We start from the raw sequence: 16405 nt of genomic DNA on the forward strand, positions 1-16405 counted from the left end.
GACTTGGGAGAATGGAAATCTTTTCCCTACATGTGATACTGCGGTGACTACCTAACCACCTCATGGGGAACAAACGCTTTAAGTAAGCTCGGCTTGGTAAAGTGATAGGCCCCATCTTTTTTTTCTGCTTCTTCCAATGAGAGGAAATTCAGAGTGATACTGAGTGAGCATTCTGAAGATTCATTAATTAACTCTTGGGTGATCTAAATGGAAGTGATAGGTGAATAGGAGATAGCAATATCCTTTTTTTTTGCTGCCAAATTCATTTTTCTATATTATAATTATTGAATAATATTTTATGGACCTCTACTATTGAATTAATTGTCAGCTGTGATTAGGGAGACAAGACAAAATATTCAGTGCAACTCATTAACAGTGACATATCTGGAAAACTCTTTCAGTTTCCCAAGCCTTCTTTAGTTGAACATCAGAACAACTCTAAGGTCTAATATTTGTATTTCCATTTAATTATGAGGAATACAAGGCCCAAAGACATTAACTTCTCCAGAGTCATAGAGCTATTCAATAGGAAGCTGGATCAGGCCCAAACATGGAACTTCCAACTCTCTCTGGGCAGTAAAATGACTGTGATGATATTTAAGTAGGAAAGGCCCAAGAAAGGAGAAGAAAAACTGGCCATTACCTTTAAACCAGACTTTTCACTTGTAAGGAATTAAGAGTTAATTTATTATGTGACTGGGAAAGGAATGACCACAATGTTGAGGTCAAAGATAACTAACCTTTTTTCATTTAATCCAGGTGGTCACAATCAAACTTCTTAGCACACAGTTTTGCTGTGGACAATTTTTACCTGCCATTACTGTCTTACTAAAATAAATGAGTTCCACAGCTTTAAGGCAAAGGGAGTGGCCTGAAACTCTCTCTTAAATAGCCTATAAATAGAGCTACTTATTTTCAGAGGAAAGTTTTCAAAACTGTAACAACTCTTCTCATTGCTTACTCCAGGAATGATCCACAGACTCCTAGTTAACTAGTGACTGATAATCAGTTGACTTTCACTCATGGTTTTCCTACTTCTCTCTTTGCTTCTCTTCTGTATACAGAGTACTACTCAGTAGTTCTCAACTGGGGATGATTTTTGTACTTCAGGGGACATTTAGCAATGTTTGGAGACTTTTCTGACTATCATGACTGGGAGGAAGGGATTACTGTCATCTAGTGGGTAGAGGCCAAATACATTCCTAGCTATCCTATAATGCACAGGACAGTCCTCTTCTAAAATCAATAAATGATCTGGACCCAGTCCTCTGTACTGAGATTGGAAAGCCCTGCTGCTAATGGCACTATTGGGGAAGCTGAGTGAGGAGCATGTGAATGAAGTAGGATTTAAAACATGTCACTTGGTCACATAAAGGGTTTGGGAATAGGAGTAGAGAGAAGGGAGAAGGGAAACCTAGAATCTGAAATCAGCTTTATCCAGAATTCTGACTCTTAGTGCTCCTTTCCCCAGTTTCATAGATAACCAGAAGTTGGCTGCATGTGAGTTGGCTCAGTGAAGACTTTTAAAATAACTTGCCTCTGATGAAAGACCCAGTTCATCAGGGTAAATGGCACAGAAGCAGTACCATCTTCCCAGAAATATTCACGAACTGCTCCTGTGAGTGACAAATTTTCCATTTACAAAAGCCCCTCAAACAGTCTTTCTAGTACCTCATCAAGACTACAGATGAAATGAGAAAATCAGATGAGATTAATAAAGTATTTGCTTGGGAGTCTAAAAAAGAAACAAACAGGTGTAAATTTCTTTTGGCCTGGGATTGTCAGAGAAATCTCCAGAAAAAAAAAAAAAAAAAGCTGATCCAACAACTCCTCATACTGTTTCAGATTTTCCAGGAGCACAGCTTTGCTAAGTCATTCCAAAGCAGTTCCACCAAAGTTGACATTGGAGAGAGAGAGCAAAGAGTCAGAATAATATAATATATAATAATAGTCTAAATTATGACCTTAAGTGGAATCGGAATGCCTGAAGCACATCTGAAGGCTTTGCACACCATATAGGAGACAAGCAGGGAATCAATTTAGTTTGTGCATATTTCTCTAACAAGGGAACGAAAGTGTTAACATTCTTAGATGAGTTTATTGGAATGAAGGAACCACCAAAACCTATGTTCATTTGGATGAACTTGACAGAAAGCCTCTTATTCTTTTAATTTACCAGGTAACAGGACATAGGCATGGTTAATTGTTGCTAAATGGAAGAATACTGCATTGGGATCAGAAAACAGAATCAGTAGTATTTCCTTCTATCTCTGCCACTCACTAGCTATGTGTGTGACCTTGGACATGTCATTTCCCTCTTGGTTTTGGTGAGTGTTTGACTATGTCATTTTTAAGAGTTTTCTAGCTTGTAGCATTCTTCAAATTTATTTCCTTTGAACAATCAGGTAATTTTAAGAGTATTAGAGAGATATAGATCTAGTCAATAATCAGGTTATTGGGTGTCTTTCCAGGGCTTTCAGTACGATATTTCTGGTGGAGAAGGGACATGGAAATCCTTATGCCTGCAGAATGCCAGAGCATTTAATACAAAAGGTTTTAATTTAAAAGACTGTGTGGTCTGTGCTGGTTGCACAATTTCTCTTTGTATTCATGCTGCTGATGATCAAATATTGCAAAGCCATTAATTACCTTAGGACAAGTGTGGAAGTTCATGTGCAAAGGTTCTGGCCAATTGCATAAAGCAATATGCCAGATGTAAAGTAAATGAAGGGTGTTTCTTGGTATTTAAGGTTCAGTGAAAAAGTAAGAGGGGCAGCTATGCCAAGAATGAAAGTCAGAGCTTGCCAAGTGCTTCTTTAAGTGACTTTAGCCAATGTGAGACTAAACAATGCATTAAATAGACATACAACTTACTGCAGTTAGGGAATTGCATGTCAAATAACAGCTCTTTGCTACGTTTTAAACATGATCTCACACATAGATAAAGACAAACAAAATCCTGTGTTGTCATCTCCTTAGTCTAACAGTTAATAAGGCCTGGGGGTTTGAATTTTCCAGGCAACCAGAAGTAATTCTTTGTGATATAAGAGCTTGCTGATGCTTCATGGAGAGGTGTAGGATGGAACTCTGCCAGGGCAGCAGCTCAGCGCAAGAGTGATTTTTTGCCACCGTGGTTGTCAAATACTTCTGGCTACATAAAAGAGCAAAGCCTTTGGAGCATATTATTGAGAACGATGAGATATCTCCTTGGGAGAGACTCTGTGCCTGTTTTCACTGTGCCTGATGCTTTGATGTGGGCTGTGAAATTAAAAGGAATGCTGCCGGAGAGATGAGGTTGACTCTCATGGAGGCCCTAAGGAATGCTGGCATAGACCATTTTGTCTGGACAAGGTACTTGGAGGCCCAGTGAATTTTCAGAATGCCAAAACTCTCTTGGATCTAAAAGGTCTACCATCCCAGCTATGGAAGCTATAAGACAGACATCCCAAAGATCTTCAACCAACCATTGAGTGATACCTACACAGGTGGTAATCTTGCATCCCGATGCTCTAACTGCTTCCACAGCTTCCCAGACGGACAGGATGGGGAAGTATCTTCTTGGCCTGACTCACTGTTTCCACTATGGTACCTTGTGTCCACCTCCCTTTACTACCACTCTCATCGCACCCCATCAAATATCCTTTGTCCAACTAATTAGTCCTTTGTAGGTCATTGAGGAGAACCAACAAAACTAGTAGCTGCAAGAACTTAAGCACTTGAGGTTTGCTGGGAAAAAGAAGAAAAGTTGAAGTTGGCAAGAGTAGAGATACCCCAGATCATACTAAATATTCTGTTCCCCCAGATCATATTATATATACACAAGTGAGCTTCAGTGTTCTGTCTGATGATTTCCAAGGATCCAGCCTGTGAAGGCTCTTGTACAGCAGCAGTCTCTAATCAAAAAGACTTTTTTTGTGTACCCTGTGAAAATTCTATCGATATTTCCTTGATTTTTCTAGAAGGTATAATGTAGTCATTACATGGATTTTGCTCTCATGCCTTTCAAGGAAGTATTCAAAACCAAGTGAATCACCCCAGGATTTCTGCTCCTTATCTCTCAGAAGAACACTTTTGGAAGCATTTCCCTAGGCTACAGCACTTGGGTCCTCTACACAATGTGAATGACTGAATGAACATGGTTCTTTGAGATAAGAGACTTTGGCTTTGGTTCTGTATCCAGCCAATGAGGTAAGTCACAAAATCTCTATGTCTCACATTTCTCATTGGAATGAAAGAATAATCCTTGTCCACCAATAAAGACTAAGTGAGAGAGTTGATACAGATGGATTTTGAAAAAGTAAATGTAGACAAGCATAAGACATTCTTCTTCTTTCTAATACTACAACATAATTGTTGCTACCAGTAACAGGTTTTATCAGCTATTTCCAAAGAGAGAAAATGAGTGTACAATTAGTTGGGCTATTCAGATACCTCAACTTTGCAATAGATTCTGAAACTGATCCCAGAAGAGAATAAATAAGTATAATAGCTAACATGTGTGGTGCTTACTATGTGTCAGAAAGTATTTGAAGCTAACATATTCTACCACATCTTTCCTCTGCTTCTAGTACTCTACCAGGGAGGAGATTGTCCTGAAGAACATTCACATGTTAAGAAAATGTGAATTATTTTCTAATTTTGCACTGAAAATATCATTTTCTTAGTGGTTCTTTTGTTGTGTGGGTCTACTTGGGCATATTTAAAGGGTAATAGCAAGCATTTGGGGCCAATATAAAAACTCATTTATTTAACAATATCTGTGGCCTATTAGCTTTTGGTACTAATGAAACCAGAGTCATAAGGTCAACGCCCACATGTACCAATTAGTTTCAAAGAGAAAAGCTTTACTCGGCTGGTGACCAGCTGTCATACAAGTGCATGGCTGGCAGTCTGAGGAATACCAAGTAAAGGAATGCAAACGGCACAGCTCAAATCCAGCCCCACTCAAAACAATGCTAATGGTGGGTGACAGTGTCTTTGGATGACCCAAAGAGTACACTCTCTTCCTTAGTTAGAAAAGCAGTATATCCACAGGTTGGAAAAAGGCTTTGGGAGAAGGTTTCGAAGCCTACAGGTTCTTATCTGTCCATTCTATCTCTTCTACTTTAATACAAGGTCGCTAAAAATAAAAACTGTCTATTTGTCCTCACAGCCAAGAGAGTGAGAAAAAAATAAAGATGAAAACTGTTAGCTGTTCCTTTTTAACAAAGAAAAATGGCAGTCCATTTCATGAGGCATGTGTTCCTTTGGCCAGATGACCTGCGTGTGTTTGGTCATATCTAAGTTTCTGTTCCATCCCTGCAGGATTGAAACCCAGTTTAAAACAGAACAAAACAAAGTAGCTGGCTCCTCTTTCTTTAAATGGATGGAATCCCCTATCTTTGTGGACCTGGATCTAGAGAAACTATGCAAAGATAAAGGAGACTAAATGTTCTTTGGTCACTACTTAAATCTAAGATTTTCTTTTCTTGAATAGCACCAAATCCTTGTTAATTACAACCTAGACTATAAGTCTGTTAAAGTTAGAAGTCATTTACTCTAACAAAATCCCCTTGGTTTATAGACAAGGACATTTCAGCTCAGGAAGTTTAAATGCCTGCCAAAGTCATACAGCTAATGAATGACAAGTCTGGGAGCAGTTTTCTGAGCACTATATATCAAAGGAAGAAAGCTTGATTTAATAATAATAACCTAGATCTAGGAAGGTTGTTGCAATCAATAACGATGAAAGCTAATTGAAAAGTTTTACTTAAACTCTTCACAAAACAGTATGTTTTAACACATGAAGAATGTTGTTCGTTTATTCAGACCTGTTCTTAATAACTATGCATGGGAAGTATGTTTTACAAATGCTATAAATCTGCTATAGCTGAAAGGGTATCCAACTTTCTTTTCTAATTGATTTACTTCTTCTTTTTCCCAGACTGCTGAGGTAAAGTATATACAGTTTATTTAAGGGACTGTTTATAGACTCTTAAAACTAAAAAGGACCCCAGAAACTCTCTTTCTTTTGGTTTTTCTTAATTGAAACCATCCAAAATGGTTGGTTGTCCATCAATTTTTCTTAAGGATCTCCAAGGAGAGAAACTCCACAAGCTCCTAAACAGCATGTTAAAATAGTTAATCACCATGGCTGTCAAAAATTATATCGAAGGAAAGCTTAACTTCTCCTATTTCACTGGAAGCTCTTTTCCTCTTTCTGTGTTTCACACAAAATGAGGTTATAACGAGTCACCCTTTATGAGAATTCCATCAATCTGGTAAGATAATAGCTAGCTCTTTCCCAGTGTGCTTTCACCTCCATTACGCTACCATTTTTCTCTCAGGACTATCAGAGCACAAGTCTGGTTGATAGACTCTCTTAGGAGGATGCATAGGGAAGAATCAGTAATTAGCCCTTCATTGGAACTTTCATTTCATAAAGTATCTGGGGAAGCTGCATTAATTATAGATGATCTGTTCCATTTATGCCGGGAAGATGTTCACAAATCAGATAATCTAGAAGGTTGCTTCCACTGTACTATAGTGGAAGTTGGGCTTGAAGAGAAATATAAGCTAATTCACAAGAGTGGGTCAATCTATACAACATAAGCATTAGAACATTTTTATTCTGAACAGTTCTAGTAGGGTTTAAAAATTCTCTTTGTTGGGAGCTGGGAGCAGACTCACATGCTCTGAGTCTGACTCACATGGGAAGGTTTTGTGATCGTGTCCAGAGACCTCCCTAAGTATTCTGGCCACACATGTGCCCATGAATGGGGGCTGACTAAGGTTGGAGATGGACTATGGTGTTAATACATTATTGGGAAATCTTTCTCTCTCTCTTTAACCCCTTCTGTGTGTGTTTCTCTCTAACTCATGGAAGAAAAAAATACAAAACTTAAAAAAAAAAACTCTCCTTGTTAGATATTCTGAATTGACAAAAAGAGATAGATGTGAAGGCAAATTTCTTTTAGATGTTTGCATTTCAAACTAAGATCAGAGACTGCTTTCCAATACTGAAAAAAAAAAAAAATCCTTACATCCAAAATGGATTTGAAGCAGCTTAAAATAAAAGACACAGCCACAATAAAACTTTTAAAATAAGGGTAAAAACAATAATAGGAGTCAACTGACAGGGGATAGAAGTGGGGAAGAATGCTTCCCTCTAAAAAGTACTTCAAAGACTGTAATGTTCAGAGCTGACTTTTCCATACACAGTAAACCTCAGGGGATGCAAAAGAAAACTCAATAAAATTTGTTGACAACAGTTAATGCCTGTAAGAATAATTGGCTCAGACACAAAACAGACCATCAGTGTAACGTGGGGTTGACCAAAATGTGGCCTCTGAGTCACTGTTAGTACATATTATACTCAGTTGAAAAAAAAAGAAAAACAGTTTTATCAAATAACGTGAGGCAAGAGGTATTGTCTGTAGTGCTTCACAATTCTAAGTCTTTCATTTTTAAGTTTATTTATTTCTTCCAAAAGTGAGAGAGGAGAGAGAGAGAGAGAGAGAGAGAGAGAGAGAGAGAGAGAGAGAAGACACAGAGAGAGACAGAGACAGCACCTCCAACAGAGTCTGGATACTGTGATCCATCCCCAGCATCATCTGACCTTGGTTCATGGCATGTGTATGCTCTGTGTGTTCAGTTAAGTCTCTAGACACAAACTCAGAATCTTCCCATGTGGTTAGCCTCACAGAATATTGTGTTTAACCACTGTATCACCATCTGGCCTTCCTAATTCTTATTGGTTTTTAAGACTGATACCCAAAACAACTAATTTCATTATATTTAATTGGATTCAACTTGATCTAATCCTGTCAGTTTGATAATTACATATGAGCAGGTGCTATATTGGCCAGTCACTGAGACAGACACTGTATTCACAGGTAAATAAATATGTCCTGTGATGTCAAGAAGCCCACTGAGTGGGAAATATTTATGGAGGGTAGAACCTGATAAGGTGATGCCAAAAACAGCACAAAGTATTCAGGAAAATCATACAGGATATAATCTTACATTGGTTATTTTTCTCTTACAACACTTGATAATACTTATGTACATTTAAAAAAAAAATCTTTCAACTAGACCATGAGCTACATTGGCAAGGCCAATGTCATTAATTACTAAGCATTTCATTTGTTCCTAGTATAGTGTATTACATATAGCAGATACTCCATCAATGTTTTGAATCAAATTAAAGGAATTTAAAGGGACTAACTTCTCTTGGGTGAAAAAGAATTGTCCAGTTGACTAGAAAGCTAACAAGAGTACTTCAGTGGATGGGAGTTTATGTTAAACAAGGGATTAACATAAATCATGGAATTCTGTAAGACAGACTATATGAAACATTTGCTCCCAGTGACAATACTGACAGTTGCACACAGTTTACTCAACTACTTTCTATCCAAAGTTATATATAACCTTCCCCTTTCAAATTGTTAAAACAGAATGATAAGGCATTTGCTAATATTTTATTATAGTAGTAATAATAAAAGAACCTCTTCAGTGCCTTAAAATTGGTTTCCATCACAGTTGTTCAATAGTCTTAATCATCTGTGTGCACAAGTAAAAGTATCATACAATTACTTAAGACTTGTGGAATGGAAATTATTCTTTCCCGTCTCATCTTTCATCATCTAATACAAACATCTCCAACACAGAAGGACCCAGTTTCCATGCACCGTACATGGAAATCTTGGAGCATGTCATGTTGAACATCACAATTCACCCTGGCACATAATAAAGGACACTTTCAGGCTTGGCAATTACCTAGTGAACTGGATCAAAGGAAATTGCACAAGTGGATTATCAAGGCAAAAAGAAAAATCCTCTTGGGCATGATAAGTGAGAACTGCTTATTAATTTTTTTTAAAATGTGGATTAGTAGCAGAAAATTATATAATAATCGTGATCTACTGTTGGGTCATGCGATGGCACGTGTTTATCTTTCACAGAATGTTTTAAGGATAAAATAATTGGACTATTGGCAAAGCACCCATTCAAGGAACTTATGTTTCTACTCTGCAACAGGAAACTGATTAGAATTGCTTCATTGCTAGAAAAATAAATGAGTTCCCTGAATTCAAGCACTGGCTGGAAGCAAGTAGTGCAAATTTGCCATTCAAATAGTAGAAAGCACTTCTGAGCCCCTGTCCACTAGTCATTTAAAGACTATTCATTGCCAAATTCACTGTAAGTATAGATCACCAGTCTTCTACCAGCCTCTTTCTTCCCATCTCCTTTAGATGTATTGAGACTGGGGTGCCCAGACACATTCCTCCAGTTATAAACTAATAGACACCACACACACACACACACACACACACACACACACACTCACCACTTGACTAGAGAGAGGTCAACATTTGGGAAGAAGATGAAAGAGACTTCAAATGTGTGAGTCATCACAGCTATTCAAAGCTTAGTGGGTAACTGAGGTAAGCTGTCTACACTTGAATGATGTGAACCTTTAAGCATGATTCATGCTCACTTTCCTGGAATTCTCTAAGATTCCAAAGAATTATACAGAACTTTAAATCTCTCATTGCCCTTTAATATATAGTGAGATAGATGCATGTGAAGAAGATTCTTTAAGTGATCAGTTCCCTTAGGTATCACTGACTTTTATTTGTGCTTGTTATTTGCAAGTATTGATTTGACAGTCTACGTGTTATTGACTGTCAACTTTCTAACCACCTGAGACTACTTATGAGATAAATGACCCTGAACTTGTCAGAGATCCTTTTCCAGATGGCGATAGCACTGGAGAGTTTCAGACAAGAGTTATGCCAAAGGAGAGAAATAACCTACAAAATTAACATTGGTTTGCATAGAGCATAAATTAGTACAATGTGCCAGGTTGCATTTAGAGAGCCTGTGCATTTGCATGTGTGCTTGTAAGTGAAGTTCACTCTCATCTGTTCATAGTGATTCCATAGTGCATGGAGAAATGTGCCCCCTCAATTCTTTTCCCAAGTCCACATGGCTGGAGAGTCCTTATTATTTTACTCCAAATTACACAGCACTCAAAAGAGCCCTATATGTGTTCAATAGGTTTATAGGTACAACTATAGACCTTGAAATAAAAACCCTCAATACCCCAGAATAACTTTGCCCCATTCTTTTACTGAAAGGGATGGACTAATGAAGGTTGATCATAACAGTTGAAGGAAGGCCCAGCAGGAAGCAGTTAAAGACAAACTGTTAAGGAGGAAAATTCCATCCTAAATCTGCCAACCCTGCCTAAACCCCACTGAAACACTATGCTTACTTTAAGGTAAGGAATCTCAGAGGCTGGGGATGACTGCCAGCACAGGCAGTCATTCCATTATTCACACACTCACTGTGGTTGTAAATCCACAGAGCCATAGACTTCAGACCTCAGCAGTGCAATGAGAGGAGGGCTACTTACTGAAATAAAAGCCCCTGTCTCCACACACGAACTGGAGAGCATCCACCAGCTCAGCACCGCAGAGTGTCTCTGGTCCAGCTGTGGCGGAGGTGGTGAAGGTGAGCAAGCAGAGGGCCAGGTAGAAGAGATGTGAGGAGGACATGATGTGCAGCTTTACCTGCCAGAGAAACAGAAGGAGGGTCAGCTCGCCTCCACGGTCCTTGCAAGGGGTATGGAGTGGAACAAGTGTGCATTAGCTTCCCGTACTCCATTACTGGCATTAATCAGAATGACCTGGCACAGAAGTGCAAGAATGTGCAGAGCGACTGCTGGAGCTGTGGGCTGAGCATGTCTTGGCATCAGACAACCTGCCTTTAATCCCCTTGCTACTACGGATCCTTGGAGAAGTCCTTTCTGTGCCCTCTTTATGAGCTCCTATTTCAAGTCAATGAAATGAAGTATCTGGAAGCATTTACTCTGTAGATAAAAGATCCTATTATTAAAGTATGATCCCACTCCACTCTGAGTTCCTGGTAAAACTTTTGAATTATCAAAAGTTAAATTATGCCCAGTACAAATTTAGGGCCAAATATATTTTGTAACTCTAAATTATCTAAAAATTGGCCACCCACAGCCAGCATATGCATTCATTATTGATCAGAATATTAAATTAACCAGTACATCATCCCCTAGCTAGTTAAAAAGAATTTGCTGTGGCCATGAAAGGACCTGTAAAAATATATCTTATTTTAGTTCTTTTTCAGAAAGAGAGAGAGAGAGAAAGAGAGAGAGAGAGAGAGAATCCTACCTGGAGAATATCAGTAATGAATAGAATACATGGAAAGGAAAAAAAAAAAAACAGAAACAAGAGAAACATGAGGATTTAGGAATGAAATTGGCTCACGTTAAGTACATGCTACTCATTTTGCATTCTGAAGTCCCTTGCCTCAAGTCCAATATCAACCAACGCATGTGTGGGCTCCCTTATGTGTACAGGCACTGGACTTATTACCTGCAAATTATTATTATTAGCAATAGTATTTTTTAGTCACAGAAATGTTGGCTTCATCTCTTGTAAGGACTTTCGTGTCACTGTACCCATTTTATAGTAAAATATGCCAAGGGACCCATAATTGGCATAGTTTAGTTGATGACAGAGCCAAATGGCAGCTCTGCCCAAATCAAGATTCCTGTGGCTCACGTCTCCATCCCTCACTCTGAGGAGCAGAAACAATGCTAAGGTGATCATTAACTTTTTCCACATTGCTACTTGTGGCACAAGATGTCATTTCTTCCAGGAAGTCTTATAAGGTGATTAGCTTCCCTTCTTTCAGATGCATCTACTGTTAGCAGTGTTTGAAGAGCCACTGATGGGACGGGTGATCCTATTAACGAGGTCATGAAGAAATGCTGGAAGCTATAATTATTGAAAAAGGCTTTTTGAACCTTACAATAGTGGAAGGTCCATTCAACCCCCATCACTTTTAGAGAAACAGACTCAGCCATTCATTTTCTGACCACCCTCCTTGCCCTCGATGAACTCAGCTTAATGGGTCTACATCCGTGGCAGAGTTTGCGCCATCATTTTAATTAAGATTTCCATTTTTATGGCCAGACCTTTAGCCCAACAAATGGGGAAAAAAACCTTAACCCCCCCAACTCTCGTTAACACAATGTAAATATTTAGTTAATGCTTGTAAAATGGTTGAAGATGAAAAGCACTCCCTATTTGCAAATCATCATAAATTATGGGCATAAAAAAGAAGATGAGGTAAAAGCTCAACTTAATGTTCATTTCACTTTCTCAAAAGGACCTCTGTGTGGAAACCCTCTATCCCACAGAGCCAAAATCACTGGACCTCCTAGAAACAACTTATCATCCAGTCCTCATTTTCCTTAGTCATCAAAGAAGTAGCCAAGAGTAAAACCCTAGCTGATCTTACAGAACACACCCCTACTCTCTGGTAATGAGCCAGTTCTAGAATGTATGTTTTTCTATCAAGTGTTATTTCTCTACCCCTCCCTTCTTCATTAAGTTTATAGCTATGTTGAAGGCTAAGCACCTGCAATCGTAGAAGCCTTCAAGTTCTTCATTTATAGTAAAATCCAGAGGGAAAATTAGCCTGTTTGTGGCATTAGTGAATTTAGACCTTTATTAAATAACAGTACTATATTTTAAATAGTTATTTTTGCTGTAACACATTTAAGTTTAGCAACACATATGTATCTCTAGATTAAAAAAAAACCAACAACTTTCTTTCTTTTCTCCCCCCCCCTCTTTTTTTAAAGTTAAATATTGTCAGATAAATATCAGTACTTATAGTTCTAGGACAAGATAGAACCTCTAGTGCATTTTCCTTTAGTTCAGGGAACAGTCCAGTACACCCACAGAGAACCAGATAATTTATCACATTATGTTCCCAAAAAGAAAACAATAACAAACTTGCTAAGGAGTTAAAGGTTTGAAACAAGTGGCCCCATATGCTCATCATTTCTTTGGCCTTTTATTTTTGCCAAAACAGAAGAAATGGATAGAGAAAGAGGAAAGATATGACAGAGAGAAAAGAAGGATGAACCAGAAAGAGAAGAGTAAACAGGAAAAAAAATTCAGAACACTCTTCCTCAAAAATCCTTCACAAGTCCAAATTTAAAAGACCTTTCTTTTTTACCTTAGATAAATGGACTATCAATTGATTCCAGAAGTCTGCCCTCCAGTGAAAATTTGAGGGCAATAGTCATAAGAAAATACTCACAGTAGGTGTAATCATTTTTGTTTGTTCCAAGTCTTTTACAGCAGGTCAGGGTGGGTATTATGAGGCTGATGTGAATAGAAAACTGAGGACTTAAAAACATGTGCTGCTTTGTGGGTGGGGTTTGCAAAAGCATCTAGTTACATTTGGACACCCAGGCAGGTATGCTATGAGCCTGGGTAAACTGCCTTTTGTCCATTCAAACAATGAGCAAATTGCACAGCTGGGATTTGAGTCAATCTTTTTCTCCCAATCAAGCCATCAATTTCCATTGTGTGTCTATTGTATCTGCCTTGAATACTGACCCAAGCTCCAGTCCACCCTGTTCTCCCTTCCCCCAGCTCACGCACTTGGAAATACCTTGAGATTCAGAGTACAATCAGCTCCTGAGTTCTGCCTCTGGGCAGGACACCTTTACCCACCAAAGTACATCTGAAAGACCACTCAGCGCCTTTAAACCACTTCCTACTTCAAATACAGGAAAAAGTAACACCTTATTGCTAGCTCCACTTCTGAAATGTTTAGCATCCATGCAAGAAAAGTTCTTTTGAAGACAATTTTCCAAACTTGCAATGAATGCAGAGCTAACAGTCCACAGCCCCTTTTATTAATATCTAGGCAGGGAAAAAAGAAGTCCAGCTGTCAGCTCTCACGGTCTATGCATAGTGACTTCACTTCTTTCAAAGCAAGGTGGCCAGAGTGTGTACTGCCATCTCAAGGACAGCAGAATCAGGTGCCTGACAAGAGTGTATCCTTAACTCCCAAGTCACTTACTTGACTAAGAAAAATCCTAGTGGTGAAGTAGCTGAAAGGGAGAATGAGTACTGCACTAAGTGGCAGGGACAGTTTATGAATTGAGCCCTTGGGCGATTGCATCTCTGAGCCAGTGACAGCGGCTTAAAAGTGCTTGCAAAATGAAAAAACACACAAGTCTTGAAGGATATAAGTTTGCCGAGAATGGAAACTTGAACTAGGGCCAGGGATCGGAAACGAGAAGTCGGTGCATTGACAACAGCAGCCAAATGTACCTAAAGACGCTTTACAACACCAAGAACAAGATCAGAGTTTTACAACGCGAACCTCAAGTCCTAACTTCACCCAGGAGAGTCCTCTTCAAAAGAGAAAAGTTGGAGAAGCAGCTGCTAGAAAGTTTCTGCTTTCTATACATACAGTATGCATTTGTTTAAAATATACAGATATGCAAGGTCAGCAAGATTTGTCAAGGAGTCCTTTTTCAGAAGAGCAAATTAAACTTCACTCTAACTTTGACTCTCTGGGTATAAGTGCAGAGAGTTCCCGGACCTCAGCTCCAAAGAATATATTTTAAAGCTTTAATATTATCTAAAATGTAACTCTTTTTGTATATGGCATGCCTTGTAAATAAAGTCCTGACAAGTCTCTCTCTCTCTCTCTCTGGCTCTCTCTCTCTCACAAACACACACACATACACACAAACACAGTCTTAAAAATAAAACATCTGCACCTGCAAAAGAAAAAAAAATCCCTAAGTTCATATTCATGCTCGATAGCCCTTAGCCATAGACAGGATTTAAAGGAATCTTTTGTAATGACACCACCGAAGCCCTGCAGAAGTGGAGGATTTAGCATAAGTACCTTGCAATAGTTTCTACTCATACAGATATCAGTGCAAATGCATCCATCTCCCGGAGCTATTTTTTCAGATCCCACAGAATTGCATATTCAGCAATTTATAAATAACTCCCCAGTTCTGAAACAATGAAAATTCTAAAGTGAATAACATTGCCAGGCAGAAGCAAACAGTACACAATTTAAATAAAATTCCCCAATGACTTCAAAGAGTAAAACATATTTACCTTCAAGAAATCACAAAAGCAGCACTTAAATAATTGGGTTGGAAGACTGCTGATTTTTCCCATTGCTTCTGAAGTACAAAGTCTGGAAATGAATTGGTTAGCAGGAATAATGAGGCAAAAAGAAATCCAGAGAGATGGGAGATGTTGAGAGCAATGTCACATTTCAATTTTGAGGACTTTATTCCATTGCGCAGGCTCTATCTGCTCTGAATTTAGCAGTGACAGTGAGATTTAGCAAACAGAAGAGGGATTTAGAGAAAATCCTCACATTTATCTACAAAACACAGACACTGTAGACAGGAAACAGCTGGGGGAACATTTGCCTTCTCTCTCTCTCCCTCTTCTGGCAAAGTTATCGAGTAAGGACTTTTTTGGGCATGGTGACAAATAACATCATACCTTTGCATTTTAAAACTAGAGCACTGAAGCATTTTTTTCCCTTAAAAGAATGTGTGTTAGTGACGGGGTTAGCAGACATTAAAATACTTATGCTGCCATAGAAAAGAAGAATCTGCTCTCTGATTAACTTTCTACTGGGCGTAAAGACACACTAGCCTGCTAACACACCTTACCAGTCTTAAAGGAATATGAACGGGGGCTGGGTGAGCGATTTTATATTCTAGAGCAAATGCAAGATTAAAACAAAGAAAAGAAGAACAGAATATCTCTAGTAGACCCTATGATTTTAACCCTGAGACAACGGGGGTAAATTACATTGGAATACAGCACTCGAGTGACCCCTCGTCCCAGTTGCCAAGCAAAGGGGAATGATCTCATTTCCTAGAACCTACAGAAGGGGCAGGCAGACTTGCACCAGCTCCCGGTAGGACTGTGTCATACTTTCTGCTTGCGCTGAGGCAAAGACTATGCTGAGCTGTAAAGCCATCTGAAAAATACAGTAAATTCTTTTCCTTCATTATTTGACTAGGCTAGGCTGCCTGTTATTCTCCTCTCCCCTGGGTTGGGGAGAAGGGCACCTGAGGGGCAAACTATTTTCCAGTTGTTTGTATTTTTCTGCATAACTTGAACCTGTGCGTGTGTGTGCGCGTGCGCGCATGAGTATGTGAGTCTGAGCGAGTGTGTTTTCTTTCTCCAATTTTTGTGTATTCTAAATAACACCAGCTGGCTAGCAATACCCTCTCAAGGGTTATGATGTCATTCAAATCCCTCAACTGGGTGAGTAGCTGCCAACACATCCGAGCCAGCTGTTTTGCTATTTATAATGTATACTCGCCTTTGCCATTGAGAATCGAGATCTGATCTTTTGTCGATACAGTTTGTACCTATTTCTCTTTGGTTTTGTGAGGTAGTAGATAAGAAAATGGATTTTGAAATAAGGTTGCCAAAGTCCAGATTAGGCAGACTGCCTTCCTTAGGCATCTTGCCAGACCTGGTTTCCCTGGGATGGTGAAATAACTTTGCATTTCTCTTTTGTGATTCCT

At 38.9% G+C, this 16405-nt stretch overlaps 1 protein-coding gene across 5 annotated transcripts in view; it reads right to left on the minus strand.

Annotated features, from left to right (window-relative positions):
* IGF1 (insulin like growth factor 1) overlaps positions 1–15312 on the minus strand; it is an 86725-nt gene extending 71413 nt beyond the window's left edge. The window contains exons 1-2 of one of the 5 annotated variants that reach the window (XM_006141400.3): positions 14964–15312; positions 10400–10556 (exon numbers count right to left, since the gene is read on the minus strand). In XM_006141400.3, coding sequence (XP_006141462.1) covers positions 10400–10556; positions 14964–15026 — 220 coding nt within the window. In that variant the 5' untranslated portion in view covers positions 15027–15312. Of the gene's footprint in view, positions 1–10399; positions 10557–13131; positions 13225–14742; positions 14818–14963 lie in introns of those variants that run through there. The other 4 variants (XM_006141401.3, XM_027775756.1, XM_006141402.3 and 1 more) reach the window with 4 other exon arrangements.
* Between the last annotated feature and the right edge of the window lie 1093 nt (positions 15313–16405).

The sequence above is a fragment of the Tupaia chinensis genome, unplaced genomic scaffold (genome assembly GCF_000334495.1).
Source record: "Tupaia chinensis unplaced genomic scaffold, TupChi_1.0 Scaffold000054_1, whole genome shotgun sequence".
Lineage (NCBI taxonomy): Eukaryota > Metazoa > Chordata > Mammalia > Scandentia > Tupaiidae > Tupaia > Tupaia belangeri.